A 19158-nucleotide genomic window follows, 5' to 3' on the forward strand; every position below is an offset into this window, starting at 1 on the left:
CTCCTATCCATTGGAGTATATGTGAAGCCCATAAGTCCTCCTACAAAAATGCTTGATGACTGTTTGGAGAGGGAACTGGTTAAGAAGGAATGAATGTGAAGGAAACTAAAGTCATTTTTTAATAGAATTTACCCATTTGTGTTGTTTCTTGTCCATTAGAGCTCATTTATGCAAATTTGTGGGCTAGATTGTTTGGCTCAGGTCACATCCATAGCTTTAGTGGGTCATGCTCATGAGTAACAAAATTAGTTTACTGTGGAAGAAAATGTAAAGACCCATAATGAAATAGCAGCAAAATAGAGACTGCTTAGAGAAGAACTTTCTCAACTTCATTATGATTGAATAGTTGGTACTGTCTGGTTCTCAAAACTATGATTCTTCTTCTCCTTTTTTCCCTTAATTTTTTTTCAATCTAATCTCTACTGGAAACAAACAAAAAAACCTATATACTTAATCAGTCAAACATACTTTCCAACAAGTCCTAATCCACCAAAATACACATAAGCTCTGTCAGTATTGTAGTACAGAATTCTTTAATGTCACAATCCATATATATTTCATCCCTACCCATTGCCTAGAGATACTCCCACCCTTAAACCCCTATTCATAGCTTAAGATGTTAATTTAACTTTAATTACCTTATCTACCAATAGAGATTAGATTGAAAAAAGCGAGACTCAGAAAAGGTGTTCTCCTTGTCATTGGTCCATGTCCTTGGTGTTAAGGCATAACATGCCCTATACACTAGGGGCTTTGAACCAGTTTTACTCTCTATTAACTATTGAAAACTGTGTATAAATTTTGAAGTATTCATATCCATATATTACTTTTGGACCACATTGGCTACTTGACATGCAATGATTGCACATGAAAAGGGTTCTTATATTAACCATTTCACTTGAATTTAAGGATTCCATTAAATTTCATACTTGGACTTTGCACTTCTTGTTGGTATCAGTACAGACTTCACATAACAGTCATAGTTTAAAATATAAGCATTCCATTAAATTTCATACATGGACTTTGCACTTCTTGTTGGTATCACATAAAGTTTTCATTTTATTTATCTGAAATAGAATAAATGTGATTAGAGTTGTTAATATCTTGAAGAATATGATTCATTCATGTTGTGATTAGAGTTGTTAACTTTCTTTTTATATTTTTCCTATTTTTTTTGTTTCCTTTCTGTGTGCTGTTCAGAGTATAAGAAATGAGTACAACACAGTGGACAAGGTTGATATATTATTATGAAGGGATAACAAGTGAAAAGTTAGTAGACCTAGACAAGTATGGGTACCTAGATATGGTCTCAGATATATACAACACGATTGTCAGGGATGATGCACCGGTTGGGTATGATGTCAATTTCTCTATTAAATGTATATTACCAGACCCCTCAGAAGATATGGACATTGCCTCTGACCGAAATATATTGACAATGTTTAGATTGTGTAAGGATGTGGATGTGATCAAATTCTTTGTACATGATATGGAAGTTGGCCCAAGCCCCACATAAATGTATAAGGTCAATGGTTTTCTAGGTAAAGTGATTCTAAGAACAAGAGATCTAAGGGGTACAACTGGATCTAGTAGGGCTGGGAAACACCCTATTAGAAGGTGTGGTGGTAATTCTGGTGGTAGGGCTTGTGCTAGTGATATTGATGAGAGGATTATATCAGACTCATTTATGCCAGCTACTATCACTGTTGAAGAAGAATATGATTTTGGATATGATGATAAGGATATGGATTCTGAATATAGTGGAAAATTAGAAATTGACAATTCAGGTGATGATACATCAAATGACAATGATGAGGCATTTACTGATGAAGGGAATGAAGGGATTGAAGGTTTGAATGTAGATGAGGAGTTGGATGACAACTTAGATGAGTGGGACATGACAGATGATAACATAGGTATTGTTGATGGAGGTAAAGATTTTAACTTACATTCAGTGTTTGAAAATATCAAACAATTCAGATCTGTCCTTCAAGAATTTGCAATAAAAGGTGGCTTTAATATTTTGAGATTGAAGAATGAGAGAAAAAGGGTCACAGCAATACGTGCTTCTGATGGATTCCCATGGAGGGTACATGCATCACTTACTAGTGATGGAGTAACCTTCATGATCAAGTCAATAGGACCAGCCCATACATGTGCAACCGTATCTTCTAATTTCAATGCAACATCTGATTGGATAGCAAAAGTACTTTCAACCAGGCTTAGAAAAGAGCCTGACATGAGTATTAAGAGTATGATGACATCCATACAAGAATAATTTGGGGTTGTAGTACATAAGCTACAGTGTTACAAAGCAAAACAGATTGCCAAGGGAGAGCATTCAGGTAACCATATAGCTGCATACTCCAAATTGCTAGCATATTGTGAGATGTTGTTAAATAAAAATCCTGGTTCAGTAATTTTGTTGAATCCAGAAATAAGGTATGACTTCAATGAAGACCCAACTTTCCAGAGATTGTTTATTTGTTTGGATGCTTGTAAGAAGGGGTTTGTGAGTAGATGTAGACCTTTTATAGGTCTAGATGGATGTCATCTGAAGGGAAGATATGGTGAAATTATGTTGTCTGCTGTCTTTGTTGATGGGAACAATTGCTTGTTTCCCCTTGCATTTGCTATTGCTGAAGTAGAGAACACAGCAACTTAGGAGTTTTTTCTGCACAGTCTAGCTAATGCACTGCAGGATTCTATGGATTACATGAACCTAACATTTATTACAGACAAGCAGAAGGTATGTTTTTCAAAGCCTACCTTTCCTTTTTATATTTAATCTTACATTACATATACAACTGAATATTACATACTCTAAATTGTTTTATATCTTTGTCTTTTGTAGTGTCTTATACATGCTATCAGCAGTACATTTGCATGTGCTCACCACAGAACTTGCTGTAGGCATCTCTACAGTAATTTCAAAGCCTCCTTTTCTGGATTGTTATTGAAGTCACTATTTTGGAAAGCAGCATAAGCAAGTTCTGCATGAGTTTATGAGAGAGAAATTGAAAAGATGAAAGACACTAATGTGGAAGCACATGATTGGTTGCTTAGGAATCCCCCTAGTACATGGTCCAGACATACTTTAGACACTGGGGCAAAATGTGATCATGTTACTAATATCATGACATAGTCTTTTAACAGTTGGATAGGGTCAATGAGAAACAAGACTATTCTAAGCCTAATCGATGATATTAGTAGAAAATTGATGATTAGACTACGAAAAAAGTATATCTTTGCTTGTTCTCTTAAAGGGAAGGTAACACCATCTGTGAAGAAGAAACTGAAATTGATTGTGAGTGATACAAGGTTTTGTCACGCCCAATTTGCTGGAGAAAGTCAGTATGAAGTCACCGATGAAAGTACAAGATTTACAGTCAATTTGAGCACTAAACATTGTGATTGTGGAGTTTGGAGGATTTCAGGAATCCCTTGTATGCAGCAGCATGCATTCGAGAGCAGAGGAGAGAATCAGAAGATTTCTGTGACTTCTATTACAGTGTAGATTAACTCCAGCTTGCATACAGGGAGATAATTTCACCTATGCCAGATCTAAAATAGTTCCCAGTTAATACATCTATGATAAATGATGTTCTCTAACCTCCTAAATTGAAGAGGCAGCCAGGTAGACCTCGAAGAAACAAGAGACGAGAACCGGGTGAGCTTGACCGTACAGAATTTAGGAGGAAAAATCAGTCTGTTAGATGTCGTCATTGCAAAGAAGTAGACCATAATAGTAGGGGTTGCCAAAAGGGACCAACAGCTAGTCAGGTAATCATTGATCAACAACTCCTAATTTTTTTGTATTTTCATTCAAATAAATCTGGCTATGGATTTAATCACTTACTTGGTAAAACCTTTTTGTAAATAAGCCAAAGGAGTGCCACTATGAATGCCTCTCAAAGAGTGACCAGGTCTCAAGCCTCTGCTACAACTCCTATAACTGATCAAGCCAAGAAAAGAGCAAGAATGGTAGCCAGGAATGAAAGGAAAAGGGCAAAAGCTAGGAGAACAGGGGAAGGTTCAGCTGGTGCTATATGATACAGCCCAAGGAGAGGACGAGATGAAATTTCTTTTTGGTTTTTTTTGTTAAACATGGTGGTTGTAAATAGGTTAAGAAGGAAATATTTTCATAGGTGAAACTTTTTTGGGACCCAACTTTTTTTGTGTTGATGGGAATAGGTTCAGATCTACATTTTTACGGAAAGAACTTAGTGATTGTAAATAGATTCAGTAGATGCACACTCTTGCATTTAGGAAACAATGGGGGAGAGCAATCTTATTTGAATTGGTTTATAAGTAAACAAAATTTTCATCTTTTGTTGATTAATGCATGGTTTTGTAAGATTTTTGCATATGTGATTATATCACTATGAAAATTGCAGGTCAGTGACAAGCAAGGAGACCTACATGGTCTAAAACTTTTTCAGCCTTGTAGAAGATGATAAAAACTATGGTCTAAGTCTTTTTCAGCCAAGCAAGGAGACCTATGTGGACTGGCTAAACATGAGAGAAGCTGGATCTGTCATCTATGTATTCTTCGGGAGTCTTACTGAGCTGGGAGAGGAGCAGATGCCATGCATCTCAGTAGGATGCTTCATGACTCACTGTGGATGGAACTTGTTGATTAATGTATGATTTTGCAAGATTTTTGCATGTGTGATTGTATTACAATGATAATTGCAGGTTAGAGACAATTGAAGATAATTAAAGAAGAGAAAAGGCAGATCAAGCTTCACTTGAATAGCAAAGTCATGAAAAATATTCCTCACCCATGGAGCCAAGCCGAAAAAGGATTTTTCTTAAGGACATGAGTCCTTGTAGAAGTTCATCACAAGGCCTGGATCTTTCTCATTCTATGCAAAAGCAGGATTGAGAGATGCAGCAGAGAAGGAGAATAGAGCAAAGAAGAAGGAAGCAGAGAAACCTAGAAGGAACAGTTGGGTTTAAATGGTTCTGTGCGTGTGATTTGAATCACATGGATAAGGTTATCCATATGATAGGCTCCCTGTTTCAGGTTCCAAGGAGAACTTAAAAAAAAAAAAAGTGCTTCTTGGTCTGAGATTCCTTGCTGACACTTTTATTGATTTAAGGCTTATACATATACCAAGATAGTGGGCCCATGAGATTATTTTTTTTTTAACTTTAACTTAACTGTCTCTTCTTTTTTTTTTTATTACTCTCAGTCTTTCTTTCCCTGATTCTATAGACCACACAGTGAAAAGCGTGTGAGGATACTACTATTTATACCTCTTTAACTGCTTTATTAGTCAAAATATCAGTTGCTTTCAAGGACTTGATATCACGTGACACCATGTGCCGAGTGATGTGAAATGTGGTCCTCTCTAATCACAAATGTATAAACCTAGGATAGTGGTACATCTCTTTCAGGTTTCAATTCCAATCCCACCCACCCTCCAATTTTAATCTTACTAAATTCGCTAACTTCTCTGAGAGAATATTTGTTTTCAAAAGTGAAGAAAATGTATAGAGTCTGATTCCAGGGTAGATCTAAAATGACTACCCTTGGGTTGAGTATTCTGATTCTCAGGATTAATTATACAAGGAGGCACTTCCTATGTGATTCTTTAGTTATTTCTAGTGAATCTGGAATCAAAAGCGTTACCAAACATGTCCAACTACTATAAAACCACTTCGACACCGACACCCTAATTATCTCTTTTTATTACTCTGACACAGTCTCACTACTTATTTTCACATTGCTGTCTGATTGGTTTCTCATGTATAAATTTCATCATTTTTAATTCTTACAACAATGGTAGTTAACCATTAACCAAGCACTTGGGCAAGGACTCCCAATCTTCAAATCACTATGATGAAGGTGGTTGGACCCACCTACTTAAGTACATTGGGTCCCTTCTCTTATATATTTACTCAGATGCATCACCCTTAGTTCTTCCCCTAAAGCTGACTCTTGGTTATGGTCTGCCTCTTTGAATGAATGTTTCTATATCAAGGGGCCATGTTTGTGCTATTACTTGTTAGCATTCCAGTTACTTTTATCTGGCCAAACACAAAATCTATTCTTCTAGCCTGGGTAACATAAGAGCAGCATTGGCAAATTTCATCTTATATTGCCAGATCTAAAGCTAATCCATATTATATATAATCCATATTCTACCCAAAGGCAGACACAAAATCCATATCAATACATAAATGTGCATTATTTGTCCCAAAAGAGTATCATTAAAACTTTGAAAATTATAATTACCGCTTCAAAAGCAATACAACTATCACAGCAACCAAGACTATTAGAATATTAACCCTACATAGTAGTTTTTCTTCCAACTTCTCCATCCGCTTCAGTGCATTCATTATCTTGCGGATGTCTTCCTTGATACTTTGTAAGTCTGGAATTCTTTCAACTACATCTGTTTGTGGGTTGTCACTGGGCACAGTCATTGCTCTTGGTCCTTGTATGGGTTCACACCAAGAGAAAAAATTACAGCCAGGTCCTCCAGGATACTCTGTGCAGCATTAGTATAGCCTGCTCGGGTTGTCTGAAGACTGTGAAATTCTTACTGCTGCTCTTCTTCTACAAAAATACCTCAAGTTCACATACATCAAGTAACCCTCATTGTTGTTATTCACACTTGTATTTGACATTGTTTATCTGTAAAATAAACAAAAAAAAAACATCAATAGAATTGGAAATATCAATACAAATGATATCAATTTATCTGAATAATGGGGTCTTTAAAGTTGGATAGCAATAGTATTCTTTTTATAGTATTCTTTAAAGTTGGACAGTAATGGGGTCTTTAAATTAATTTTTTCAAATAAGAGATCATTGTCATCAAGTAAAGAAGCTTCATCCCTATTCCATGCAATCCTCTCTGTATTGCACTTAAAATTAAAATGATAAAGAATAATGTAAGAGGGAAGAGATACAGATATGGAAGAAGACTGTCTGCCTCAAAAAGACCTCTTTAATTTGACATTTTAAGCTGAGTTATAGCCATCGAAGCTGCCTGATCCTTTCACTTCACAACATTGAGGTTTAAGCCATGGAATGACTAGGATTTCTCAATGCATGTTTGGTGTGTTGAAGTTGATCTAAAGAACATTGATTTGTTCATTTTATTCATTCAACTCTCAACAAAAGAAAGTGTTGGAGAATCAAAATTGTTGCAGTTAGAGAAGGGTTAGAAAGCTTTGAAAGGTGACTATGTTGCTGAAAATCCAGTGTTTTAGAAGAGATTTTATGTGGTCGAAGGTACAAGATGGAGTGAATATGCTTCATAGCATGAGCTAGACTCATTTTGATCCAAGATTCATCACTGATTTGAGTTTTAAAGAGAAAGACTTGGGAATGCTATTGTTGCAATTGAAGAGTTTTTAACCCAAGTTCTCAAGTAATGCATAGAAGTGAAATTTTAAGGTTTTTGCACCATGATTTTGTTTTCCTAATTCATATAGTATTTGGCTATTGGATTCCTAATCTCTACTGTAATCTTATAATTTCTTTAAGTTTAGTCCTACTATATTTCGTGTATCCTTAGTTGATGATAGAGTTCTACCTTGTATAGGAATCAGACTAGGAATCAAACCTTTGTAAGTATATATACCTTTCTACTTGTAGAGTTATGAATCAACAAAAATCAAATCAATATCCTTATATAAGTATATATACCTTTGTACTTGTAGATCAAAGGTTCTTCACCCCATCCCCTCCCCCCACCCTTTTACAGATATGCCCCCTTGTTTAAGTTGCTTACGAACCATGTTGTTCAGTGACAGTTCATATGTTCATACTTGTGTGAACCTTTGAATAATTTATTTCACTCCAAAATAACAAATGTGACCAGAGTCACAGTAAGCTTTTATCACTTTGTGGTTGAGGTTCCCACGGTTCTCCTCTCATCACATACTCTCACTTCACAAGTTTCTCATGACTTTCACCATGACCCAGAAGGATTCATCTTTACACTTTTTAGGTAAACAAAAATGATCTCTCACTATACAAGAGCCAGCCAATAAATATTGATACTGTGAACTAAATTCCTACTACATCCAGATGAGGTGAACCAAGACTTTAGTCACCAAAACCGTGTTAACAGTGTTGTGAAACCCTGCTGGAATGAATGAAACATAATATACAGCACAGAAAAAATTATCCGGTCACTTGAAAGTAAGGTGAAAAAGAGAAGGGGAATCTACAAAGCAGGAGAATCTACAGTTATGGCTTCTTGTGTATGTTTAACACTAAACATCAAAATGATCAGATTATTATGCAATACAAATGGACATACAATAATCCAGAGCACAAAAACCTTGATTGAACAGTTTAATGGAACCTTAGGTCAATAGTTCACTTACAATTTCTTGTTTTCCCTTTCTGCAGATGGATGATGATTAGTTGCTGCAAGTAATGGTCGCCGGAGAAGAAATCACAGGACTTTATTCTCGACAAAGCTGGAAGAAATCGTCGAAGAAGAAATCGCTGGAGATGAAATCGCCCACGGTGGTTCTGTTTTTCGCGCTCCAACGGGAAGAATCTGGTCTTGCCCTAGTAATTTTTTCCTAAAAATTACTAAGAGGGTAAAATTGATATTTTCTACTTTAGGAATTATTAAAAGGGTAAAACCGACATTTTATCTTGGGGGGTAACCCTACTTAACGTCAAGGGGAAGTTTGCCATTTTGACCAAGTTTGGTAAGTTTATGACATATTGGATACTTCCAGCGGGTGTCCGTGAAATTTTTCCTAAAATTTTTTAAGCAAAAATTTCATGGTTGATTCTAGGTTATATGGGATGGCTCTGATACCAATTGTTAGAATTAAATTATCCTTTTGGGTTTAGACAATAATAAAACCCTAACGCTATAATGCCCATATGAAAACCTAGAACACAATAAGAATGAAAATAGAAGGAGGGGAATTGTACCTTTCACCTTAGTATGTTGATGAATAATAATAATAATAATAATCTCCAATTCGCTCTCCTAAATCTGGAGCCTCATACCAATAAACTTGAAGGGATCTTCTGCAGTCTCTCGTTCTCACCCTGAGCACCTTTTTTTTATGGGAGAAATAGGGAAGTGAATGACGTGATTGAAGGGACCCTCCTTATTGGTATTTATAATAATACTGTTCCAAAATCCTAACCCACTTCCACAATGGGCTAGAGCTGGCCCATCCCAATTAGAACCGGGTGACATGCTTGAACCAGCTTCAATATTAGGATCCCTACCAATTAACCGATCCAAGTAATTAATTAAGTCCATAACTTTGAAAATTACACAGGGAATTCCTTTGGCTTCCATATATATATATATGAGTTTGGTGATAGTATTTCTCATATTTTTCTTGATTGCCCTTTTTGTCAACACTATATGGCAAGTTTTCGTAATTTTTTGGTCAATCTTGGCCTGCCTATTCATAACCTCTTTTTGTGGTAAAAAAGAAAAGCTACAATTTTCCCTCTAAAATGGGTATGGATGGCCGGATTTCTTCTTCTTCATGTTCAACTTTGGTATGAAAGAAGTTGTCGTTGGCTTTATACATCATATTTTAGAGTGACTAAAAAGGGTCATAGTTGATGGTGCCTCTTTCATGACTTGCTCTACAAAGACTTTTGCAGATCTCCTCACCACTAGACTTCTGGGAATTGTTCTTTGCAAAAGTAGGGATAAGGCTGTGTACATTATGACATTTCCTAATCTCCGCAAAGGCGGGAGCCTCGTCGTGCATTGGGTACGTCATTTTTTTTTTCTTTTTCTTTGCTGACCTTTAACGAAAAAAAGAGGAACACTAGCAAAAATTCTATTGAACAACTGAAATTGTAGCCTCTTTATGAGAAGAATTGAAAGAGAAATTCGAGTCCAAGGTTTTCATGGGAACAAAAGATTGAGAACTTGATATTGGCTAAATGAGAACTTGAAATTGGCCAGAGAGTGAGTTTCAGAATGGAACATGTTCTCTAGCTCATTCAAATGGCCAAGATTAAGATTGCGTATCACACACTATTTTTATCATCTCAGAATGCATGCCAAACATAGCCTTAATTAATCCATTCCAAGAAGGTATACCAAACATAGCCTTAATTTATCCATTCTAAGAAGGCATACCAAACATAGCCTTAGCTTATCAATTTATATTTGGCATCAAAATATCCCAAGCATTGAAGTACCAATTTTGAACATGCCAACTTCGATTTAATCCTTAGGGGTCATATTCATTTTGGGTATTTCTCAACCCTAAGCCAAATTAGGAATAACCGAATAAGATATCTTCTACTTTAAATAAACTAGCAGCAGACACGTGGATTCTTTGGAGCTCGTACACCTCTCTGTTTCAAGAATATATAGAAGCACCATGGATTGGTTCAGTCCTAAAAGTATGAGCCGGGTGAATGAATTGGGCGGTTGAGCTTGGTTGAATGTGAACCACATGAATAAATAAATCCAGAGAAAATTCAAACGTTAAGGGCGTGGCAGCCACGCAGGCGCAGGCTAACAAATAAACAAGACAGACAAGTTTATCTGCTCCACCTGTACAGTACAGGTGCTGGCCTTTCGCCTCTACAATGGAACTGCTACTCCCTGCAACGGTTAGTAGAGTTCTCTCTCTCTCTCTCTCTCTCATGTATTGATATTTCAAGTGTTCTATGTAAATTCATAGAACTGGTGTATGGATTGTCACCCATTTTCCTGCAATTCCTTGTGAATGTAGAGGGAACTATGTATCGATGAATTAATGTTTTTCCTCCTCTTAGATATTACTGAACACAGTGAACATAAAAGAATTCATGCCCACATCATGGAATCAACACGAACGAAAATTTGTAATTATGTATGGAAAGATTACTGTGCTCGATATTGGGTGGAGGGTGGTGCATTCATGGTTTCCAATCTAGGCGTTGGATTATCTCTAAATTTAATTTCGTATAAAAGCCAGTGACAATGAACAGTTGATAAAGGACGGACTTTTTTTTTTTCAGAATAAGGAAATAAGGCAGTTTTTGTTTTCTGTGGTTAGCTTGTTATGTTTTTATATCTATGCTATTGGGACTGATTTTTTTTTTGTTGGTTTTTAACCTCTGTATTTCTTTCTCTAATCGTCCAGTAAAATCTATTCTAAAAAAAGGGTTTTTTAGAAAAGGAATGAAATTTACAACTTGGTGATGCCTATTATTTATATATATATTTTCTAACAAATAAATTTAAATCGCATAGAGCCACCAAAAACATATACTGGTTTTACATTTTTTTTCTTTCTTTCCCTCTTCAATTTAGTTGGTAGGGCTTTGGTTTTGGTTTGTTTAGTTGCCTATTTATTCCTGAATCAGAATATTTACTGTGAAACTCTTTTTTTTTTTTTTTGTTTTTTGGGTTGGGGGGGGGGGGGACTCCAAATACTTAAGGAGACCCCCATACACAAACCCCAAACCCAACTCCCCCATGTGAAGGAGGGATTTGAGTTTTTTGGGTGGGGGGGGGGGGGGACTCCAAATACTTAAGGAGACCCCCATACACAAACCCCAAACCCAACTCCCCCATGTGAAGGAGGGATTTGATTGCAGGTCACTGCTACAACTAGCAAGTGACCTTACCGGCTGAGGTAGCTGGCATCTTCTACCCCGAAACTAGGTTGACAAAGGTTAGGCAAGCATGTCTCTTATACTTCATTGCATTGGCTTGGGTGCAATCAAAATTTTGTTAAGATTGTTAATGCCCCAAAGCTTTGTGTGGACATAGTCTTGCATCTATGGGAATCATTGGAGCAGTGTTCTTAATAAATATCTTATACTCATAATGATACTCCTTAATGAGTCAGAGTGGAGCAATATACAGTGAACATATTGATCCCATCATCAATTTTAATTTCTTTCAAATCCTCTGTTTTTCTTACCTTACTTTGGTTAAGTTCACTAAGTGTTTGTGTACTTCTGATTTGGATGCTACCTAATGATTCCTGAGCTAATTTTCACATACATATTTCATTTGGTCTTGCTTGGAAGCAAGCTGTTTGAAAATAAGAGCTTTGGTTGCTTCATGAAATCTGGAATTTCTTTATGGGAAATATTTTATTTCTATGTTGTATAGCATAACAGAGCTTAGCTGAAGTTAGCTGGATAAACTTATCTAAAGCAGTCAACCTTTTCTTAAACTACTGGAATGTCAGGAAATTATGTCAATTACTAGATTCCAGACATCTATCAAGGACCAGCACTTGGAAAAGCTTTCTTTAAATGTTTTCTTTAATGTTCAAGCTCAAAAGAGGTGTAAAGTTCTTTGTTTGGCTTCGAGGGAGAGACGTGGCTTTGGGCCTCAGCCTACAGAGAAAGACAAGGTATTAAAATAAGTTTTTTTTTTTCCAGATAAAACCAGCTTGATTTTGTAATGTGCCAACAGACTATATGATCTTTGTTTTCAGGCTATACAGTACCATTTAACATTTTGAAACTGTTGCTGATCATAAATACCACACTTTTCTTCCTCACTTGTATTCTCATGTATTGTTATTTTTCTTCGTCTTGTCAGAATTTCTGTTTGTTTCTACCATTCCAAAAGTCTAATCAGATTCAGGCCATGTCAGTAGTTTTCAGCATGGTGCTTCAATACTTTTCATTTGGGTTCTGAACATTACATTCTTGGATTGTTTGTTACTATGACTTAGTTCTTCTAGCTAATTAGATTTTGGGGACATCCTTGAAATCTGATGTACTATCTACCATTTTATTGCTATTTGTGTGGTCATTGCAGATGCCGTGCTATGCAAAATATGTTTTTTTCTTCTCATAAATGTGTTATGCCAAAACAAGTTATTAAGTGAAATGTGCACTTCACATATATTCTCCAATCATAATCCTGTACTATTTGTCACTTTCGCCCTTTCTCTGTTTGTTGGTCTTTATGATAGATGGTCAGTCTCCTATCTTTTTCCATTTAGTTCCTCATTGTTGATCACCATACTTTTCCAATAGTATTTCTCTTTGTTAGAAATCATCAAATAAGGGGGAGGAGAAATTGTGATTAGCGCCTAGTGCTAATCTCGATTCCCCCCCTTAGGGGCTTTTATGTCTTTTGTGTCCTTTTTCCTGTCTCCTTACTATTGTACCCTTATTCTATTTATATTGAATGAACTAAGAAGTTGGCAGTCCCAACCTCAAGGTTGTGACTCCCAAAGTTACAACCATCTCTCTTCTCTATTTTCTTTAATTTATTATTCACATGGTATAAGAGCTCCATCCTTGAACACTAAATCGAGTTTGATAATCTTTCATCTAGTGTCCAACTCCTCTTCTTCTTTGATTGCTACTGCTCTACCACTAGCAACCTGATGATCTCCCCATATATGTTGTCCATCCTTCTGTTCCGCAGGCACCGCCAGTTGCAGCACCATTAGCACCTGTTAGATTTATGTAATAAGGGTAGTTTGGACACTGGTTTAGTATCTTATTTTCTTGTGTTGTATTTTTCCTGTTTTACCTTTTACCTCCCGTTGTAATTCTTACTTCATATTAGTAAATCAAATAGGGGAGAGAAAACTACTCTCTCTATCATTCAACTGCCATCTCTTTCTCTCTTCTTCTCTTCTCACTTCCTACCTTCTCCTCTTATCTCTTGGATTGATCCATACACCATTTCCAACTTGGTATCAGAGCACTCTCCGATTCTAGTTTGAAAGCCGTTCTATAATCTTTCCATCTTCTCTCCCTCACTTTGGAACCCTAGGTTACAAAGGGGTTCCAAGGAAGGGGCTGCTATGTAAAAGAGTTGAAGAGATCATGCCATATGTCTTAATGAAGACTATGGAAGCAACAAGATTGGTCTTCATGTGAAGATTTGGCTGTTTGAAGCTCAAATCAACATGGAATAGGTTCAAGCTTGTTACCGGCTTACCGCCAGCTCTTGAGCTCACAGTCTCTCTCTTCTTTATCTGGCATTTGTTGGAGTTGGGTCTTGGTCCATTGAATTCGCCTTAGGCTTCCTATTCAAGCCCCCAAAAGCTTTGTTGCAAAGAAGGAAATCCCAAGGAATGCAACTCTCTTTTCTGCTGCTGCTATAGTACCGCCAGTCCTGGAGAACTCTTCTGGTTTGTCCTCCATCGAGCAATGTTTGAGCATGGGACTGGGCTTGCTAGAAGCACCCAAGGGGTGGCTTTCAACCCCCAAAGGCCTTAGTTACTAAAGAGGTGAGTTGGTGGAGCACAACTCATCCTCCTTCAAGCTGCCAGGTACCGCCAGATTTGTCTTTTTCCCCTACATTTTGCTTGAAATACTTTGCGTGGTGAGTTTGGTTTCTATTGGTTGGTGAGTTACATCATTTGAGACTTATATGTTGTTATGGAATGAAGTTAAATTGTGAAAGGTGTATGTGAGTTGGTTTTCTTCAAGTTTTTTATGGTTACTTACTTGTTGGATATTTTTTTTCTGCATATTGAGAAGAATTTTTGGGTAGAGTGTACTCCCCATTTGGTTTGGGTATCATCCCCACTGTCTACTTGTGTTCCTACATTATGTCAGAGGTCGGCGGAAGAGGCTAAGGGCCACCCCGATGGAATGGTAGGGATTGATTCAGCTGTGATGATTGTGGGAAATCTAGGCACACTAGAGAGAGATGTTGGATGCTTTGTGGCTGTCCCCTTGGTATGCTTGGCAGCAGGAGAGGGGGAGCCATAACACACACTATGATGACTGAGGTTGAATCTATGGGATATTTATCTGGACTACAGACAGACATCAGTTCTCTCACTCAGGATGATATTGTAGCATTTCGCAGGGTTATGGCATATCTGGATAACTCTTCTTCTACATTTACAGTGCAAGTTTCTTCAGCTTCCACCTTACAGGCCTCTACATCTATTTCTTCCATTACTTCTTCGTGGTTCATTCACTCTGGAGTCACTAGCAACATGACCGACGTATCCTAGTGTTATGACTCCTACTCTACTTATTTTGGTAAGGAAAAGGTTAGGGTCGCTGATGGTTCTCTTTCTTCTATCTCTAGTAAGGGTAGTGTTCGTGTTACTTCTTTTGTTTCCTTTGACTCTGTTCTTAATGTTCCTAAGTTTAACACTAACCTCTTATCTGTGAGCCACCTAACCAAATCCTTGAATTGCTGTCACTTTTTTTCCATCTCATTGTGTTTTTCAGGATTTGGTAACAAAGAGGATTATTGGTGGTGGACGTGAGGAAAAGGGACTCTACCTTCTTGATCTAAGGACATCCCCCTTACCTACTGCTCAGTCTTACGCATGTGGGTGTAGTGACAACAGTGCTGTTGACTCTGTGATGTTGTGACATCAATGTTTGGGCCACCCTTCTTTCGGTGTAATGAGGACAAAATTGCGGTACTTGTTTTCTTCCCTTCCTTCTTCCCATGTATGTGAACCCTGTTTGTTTGCCAAACATTGTCACTCTCCTTATCCCTATCATGGTAATAGATCCAATGTTCCTTTCCATATTGTGCATTCTAATGTTTGGAGGCTTACTCCCACTACTTCTTTGTTTGGTTATCATTATTTTGTTTCCTTTGTTGATGACTATTCTCGGTTAACTTGGACATTTTGATAAAACAAAAAGTGATGTCTGTGATGCTAATTCGCCCATACAATATAAAAGTAAGATCTACGAATAGCACATCACTATGATTGGAGAGCAACCTTTAGCTTTCACTGGGAAGAGGTAGCTTGCTAGCCGGTACAGGTACAGACAGAAAGGGAATAGCTCAACTTCCCAACTGGAATACCTGCTGATCTATGCCTTCCAGAATAGCGGGAACTCAGATTACTCTTTACCCGGCCACTCACCTCAACAGCAAGCTTACCTTACTTGTGCAAACAACAAGCTTACTTTCACTACGGTAGCCCTCACTCGAACAATGGCCATATAACGAGGGCTAAAACAAATCTACGAGAAACCCTCTTTGAATAGCTCTCATTTCTGAGCCAGGGTAGCGAAGATAGCTCTTTGTTTTCGTTATCGTATCATTCCAGTTTAGCCTAACTACGAATAAGAACAACTAGCTCCATACCTAGCTTACTCGAACAACAGTTCCCCATTCACTACGTGAACTGCTACGCCCCTCTAACGAGCAGGTAAAGTTGCTTCGCTTCGCTTAGCTCAACCTTCAACCGAAGGTTCCCTGATCGTAGAGCACATAACTATGATCATAGACCAACCTTAGATTGAGTGACCGTAGTTCCCATGCTTGGGTAACCGGCCGTAGCAACAATTGTAGCTCACGTTCGCTTAGCCACCCGTCTAGCTTTTAGATCGGGAAGAAAAGCAAGCAGCTATGAGATTACTTGCTCTGAGATACGACGTCAGTAGCTATGAGAATCGCGAACCTGAAGTTCGCTCTATTGTTAACGCTTTGGCATGCTTAGCTACTGTGACTCGGGAATAAGAACGGGCAGCTATGAGGGTAGTTGTTCTGTGTTCCGAAGTAGGTAGCTCAAACAATCGTTCGAGAACTAGCTTCGCACCTAAGAGGCTCACTTGTTGGCCCGCTCTAGCTCAACAGTCGGGAAGAAGAGCGGGCAGCTATGAGATTAGTTGCCCTTAGTTCCGAAATCGTAGCTCAACAACCAACTCTCGGTTACTGGGAAGACAAGACCTTGGCCAACTACGTAGCTCCACGCTCTAAGTCCTAACACTCACCGGTTTACTCAGCTCAGCGTTCTACTTCCAATTTCCAGTTTGCCCGGTTTTGAAGCTAACTTACTATCACCTTAGATTGATTCCCTTCGGTCTAAAGAGAAACGGCCATAGAATGCGCTCAGCTAATTAGAAGGAAAGGCCTTACAAGACTAGTTGTTGTTGTTGTTCGTAGCTAACGCTACCTTATGGCTTTAAAAATTTTTATCAGCTCATTTGTACCCAGTTTCGTACTCACATTCAAATTGTTCGTTCTGATAAAGGGAACGAGTTTATGGGGGGCTCCAACAGTTTTTTACTGACCATGGCATTAACCATCAGGTTGCTTGTGTTGACACCCCTCAACAGAATGAGGTGGTTGAGTGGAAAATCGCCATTTGTTGGAAATCACTAGGAGTCTTCTATTTGGCATGCATGTTCCGAAGACATTTTAGTCTGAAGCCCTTCTTACTTCTGCATTTTTAATCAACCGCATGCGCACTAAACTTCTTGGGTCTAAATCCCCTTTAGACTTGTTACCTCCTCGGACTTCTGCTTTCTCTCTTCCTCCTAAGGTGTTTGGGTGTGTCTACTATGTCCATGTCAATAAATCTGCTAAGACTAAGCTTGACCCCAAGGCACTCAAATACCTTTTCCTTGGATATTCCTCCTCTACCAAGAGGTATAAGTGCTACCATCCCTCTTCCCGAAGGCGACTTCTCTCCAAAGTTGTCACCTTCTTTGAATCTATATCTTTCTTCACTCCTTAACATCCTCTTCAGGGGGAGAAAAGTGGGAATGAAGAAGCTGTGGATATCCCTTTCCTCCCACCTTGGCCTACTTCATTTCTGTATGATATTGGGAAACACAAAGAAGGGGCTGTTTTTAATATTGATGATCAATCAGGTGTTGGTTTTGACAATAAGGAGTTAAATGTGTACAAAAAAGGCTGTTGGAGGAAGAAGACATGCCAAAGTCCTCTTTGGATCCACATCCTGAGTTCCATCCTCCTCAGTCAGGTGCCATCCCTTCTCTTCCTTTTGATTTAGACCATCCTATTGCTGTTAGAAAAGGAAAGAGAGCTTGCATTAACCCTGTAGCCCAGTTTGTTTCCTATGATGCTCTTTCTCCTACAAGTGTTGCCTTCATTGTTGCCCTCTCTTCATTTTCCATTCCTGAAAATGTCACTGAAGCTATGTCTAACCCAAAGTGGAAGTAAGCCATGTTTGAGGAAATGATGCCTCTTGAGAAGAATTGTACTTGGAAACTGGTTGATCTTCCCAAGGGCAGAGTTCCAATTGGATGCAGATGGGTCTACACAGTCAAGTACCAATCAGATGGTATAGTCGAGAGATACAAGGCCTGGTTGGTGGCTAAAAGATACAGTCAGGTGTATGGGATTGATTATCAGGAGACATTTGCTCCTGTGGCTAAGAACAACTCAATAAAAGTTCTCTTATCTTTGGCGGCTAATAAAGATTAGCCATTGTTGTTGGAATATGGGTATTATTGTAACATGGGTCGACCCATGATATATGATCGACCCATGGGGTAGTTTCTATTCTAGTTGTTTTTCCCTATATGAGTTAGTTGGGGTATTATTGTAATTGTTATTATTCTGGAATTTTCTCCAGCCTATTATAAATAAATCGTGGAGGGCTATCACATTGATAAGCCATTCCAATTGTTTCTTCATGGTATCAGAGCCAAAACCAATACCTAAGAAATAAATCCTTAAATCCAAAAATCGATCTCCCTCCTTGAGTTTGATTTGTTCCTTCTCCCATCTCTCTTCTTCAAGATCGATCCATCTTAGATCGATTAACCTAGTTTTCCTAAAACCCTAAACCCAACTCTACAGCCGAGACTCTCTTCTTCTCAAGTCTCTATTTTCCCATGGGGGCGGTACTTTGAGGTGATCAAATAATGATCTAGTACCTGCCCTAGACTTTACCTCCTTTTTTTCTTCCATATTTTTTATGATCTCCATATAGATTGAGATCAGTTTTTGAAGATTGAAGATCTGCAGAATTTTTTTTTTGGACACGATATTCATCAGCCACGATAGTTCTGCAATTTTTTTCAGATATTCTTGGTTATTGAAGTTCTCGGCACTCCAGGATTCTTATTGGTTTTCATGTTATTTTTCCCATCAGTTTTCTGCACTCTAAGATCAAAACTACAACAGATCTGGTCTTCTCCAACAGAGCCGAGAATTATTTTTTGCAGGAATTCATATTTTAATATTTTTGGACACATCATCTCTGTACTTTGGATTCTTATTCCATTAATTGGTGATCGATAGCCTCATCAGTATCCCTGATTCAGAAGTGTCTACTGTCTCCACTGTCCCATTTGTTCCACAAGGGAATCATCATGATTATCCCTCTTTTCCTGCCAGCCCAGTGAAGCTCGATGGAATAAATTATTTACTCTGGTCTACATCAGTTTTTCTCTCCATTGATTGAAGGGGCTATAAGGGCTATATATATGGGACTACTGTTAAGCCAAGTGATGCTGGTTCATTACAAGATAAGTGG

At 38.0% G+C, this 19158-nt stretch overlaps 1 protein-coding gene across 4 annotated transcripts in view; it reads left to right on the forward strand.

Moving 5' to 3' along the window:
* Window positions 1–10465: 10465 nt before the first annotated feature.
* The window catches only part of LOC122638871, a 154617-nt gene continuing 145924 nt past the window's right edge, over window positions 10466–19158 (forward strand). For 3 of the 4 annotated variants that reach the window (XM_043831727.1, XM_043831730.1, XM_043831732.1), the window contains exons 1-2: window positions 10466–10585; window positions 12160–12327. In XM_043831727.1, coding sequence (XP_043687662.1) covers window positions 10562–10585; window positions 12160–12327 — 192 coding nt within the window. In that variant the 5' untranslated portion in view covers window positions 10466–10561. The remainder of the gene's footprint in view (window positions 10586–12159; window positions 12328–19158) is intronic. The other variant, XM_043831722.1, reaches the window with a different exon arrangement.

This window comes from Telopea speciosissima, chromosome 1, assembly GCF_018873765.1.
Source record: "Telopea speciosissima isolate NSW1024214 ecotype Mountain lineage chromosome 1, Tspe_v1, whole genome shotgun sequence".
Classification (NCBI taxonomy): Eukaryota; Viridiplantae; Streptophyta; class Magnoliopsida; order Proteales; family Proteaceae; genus Telopea; species Telopea speciosissima.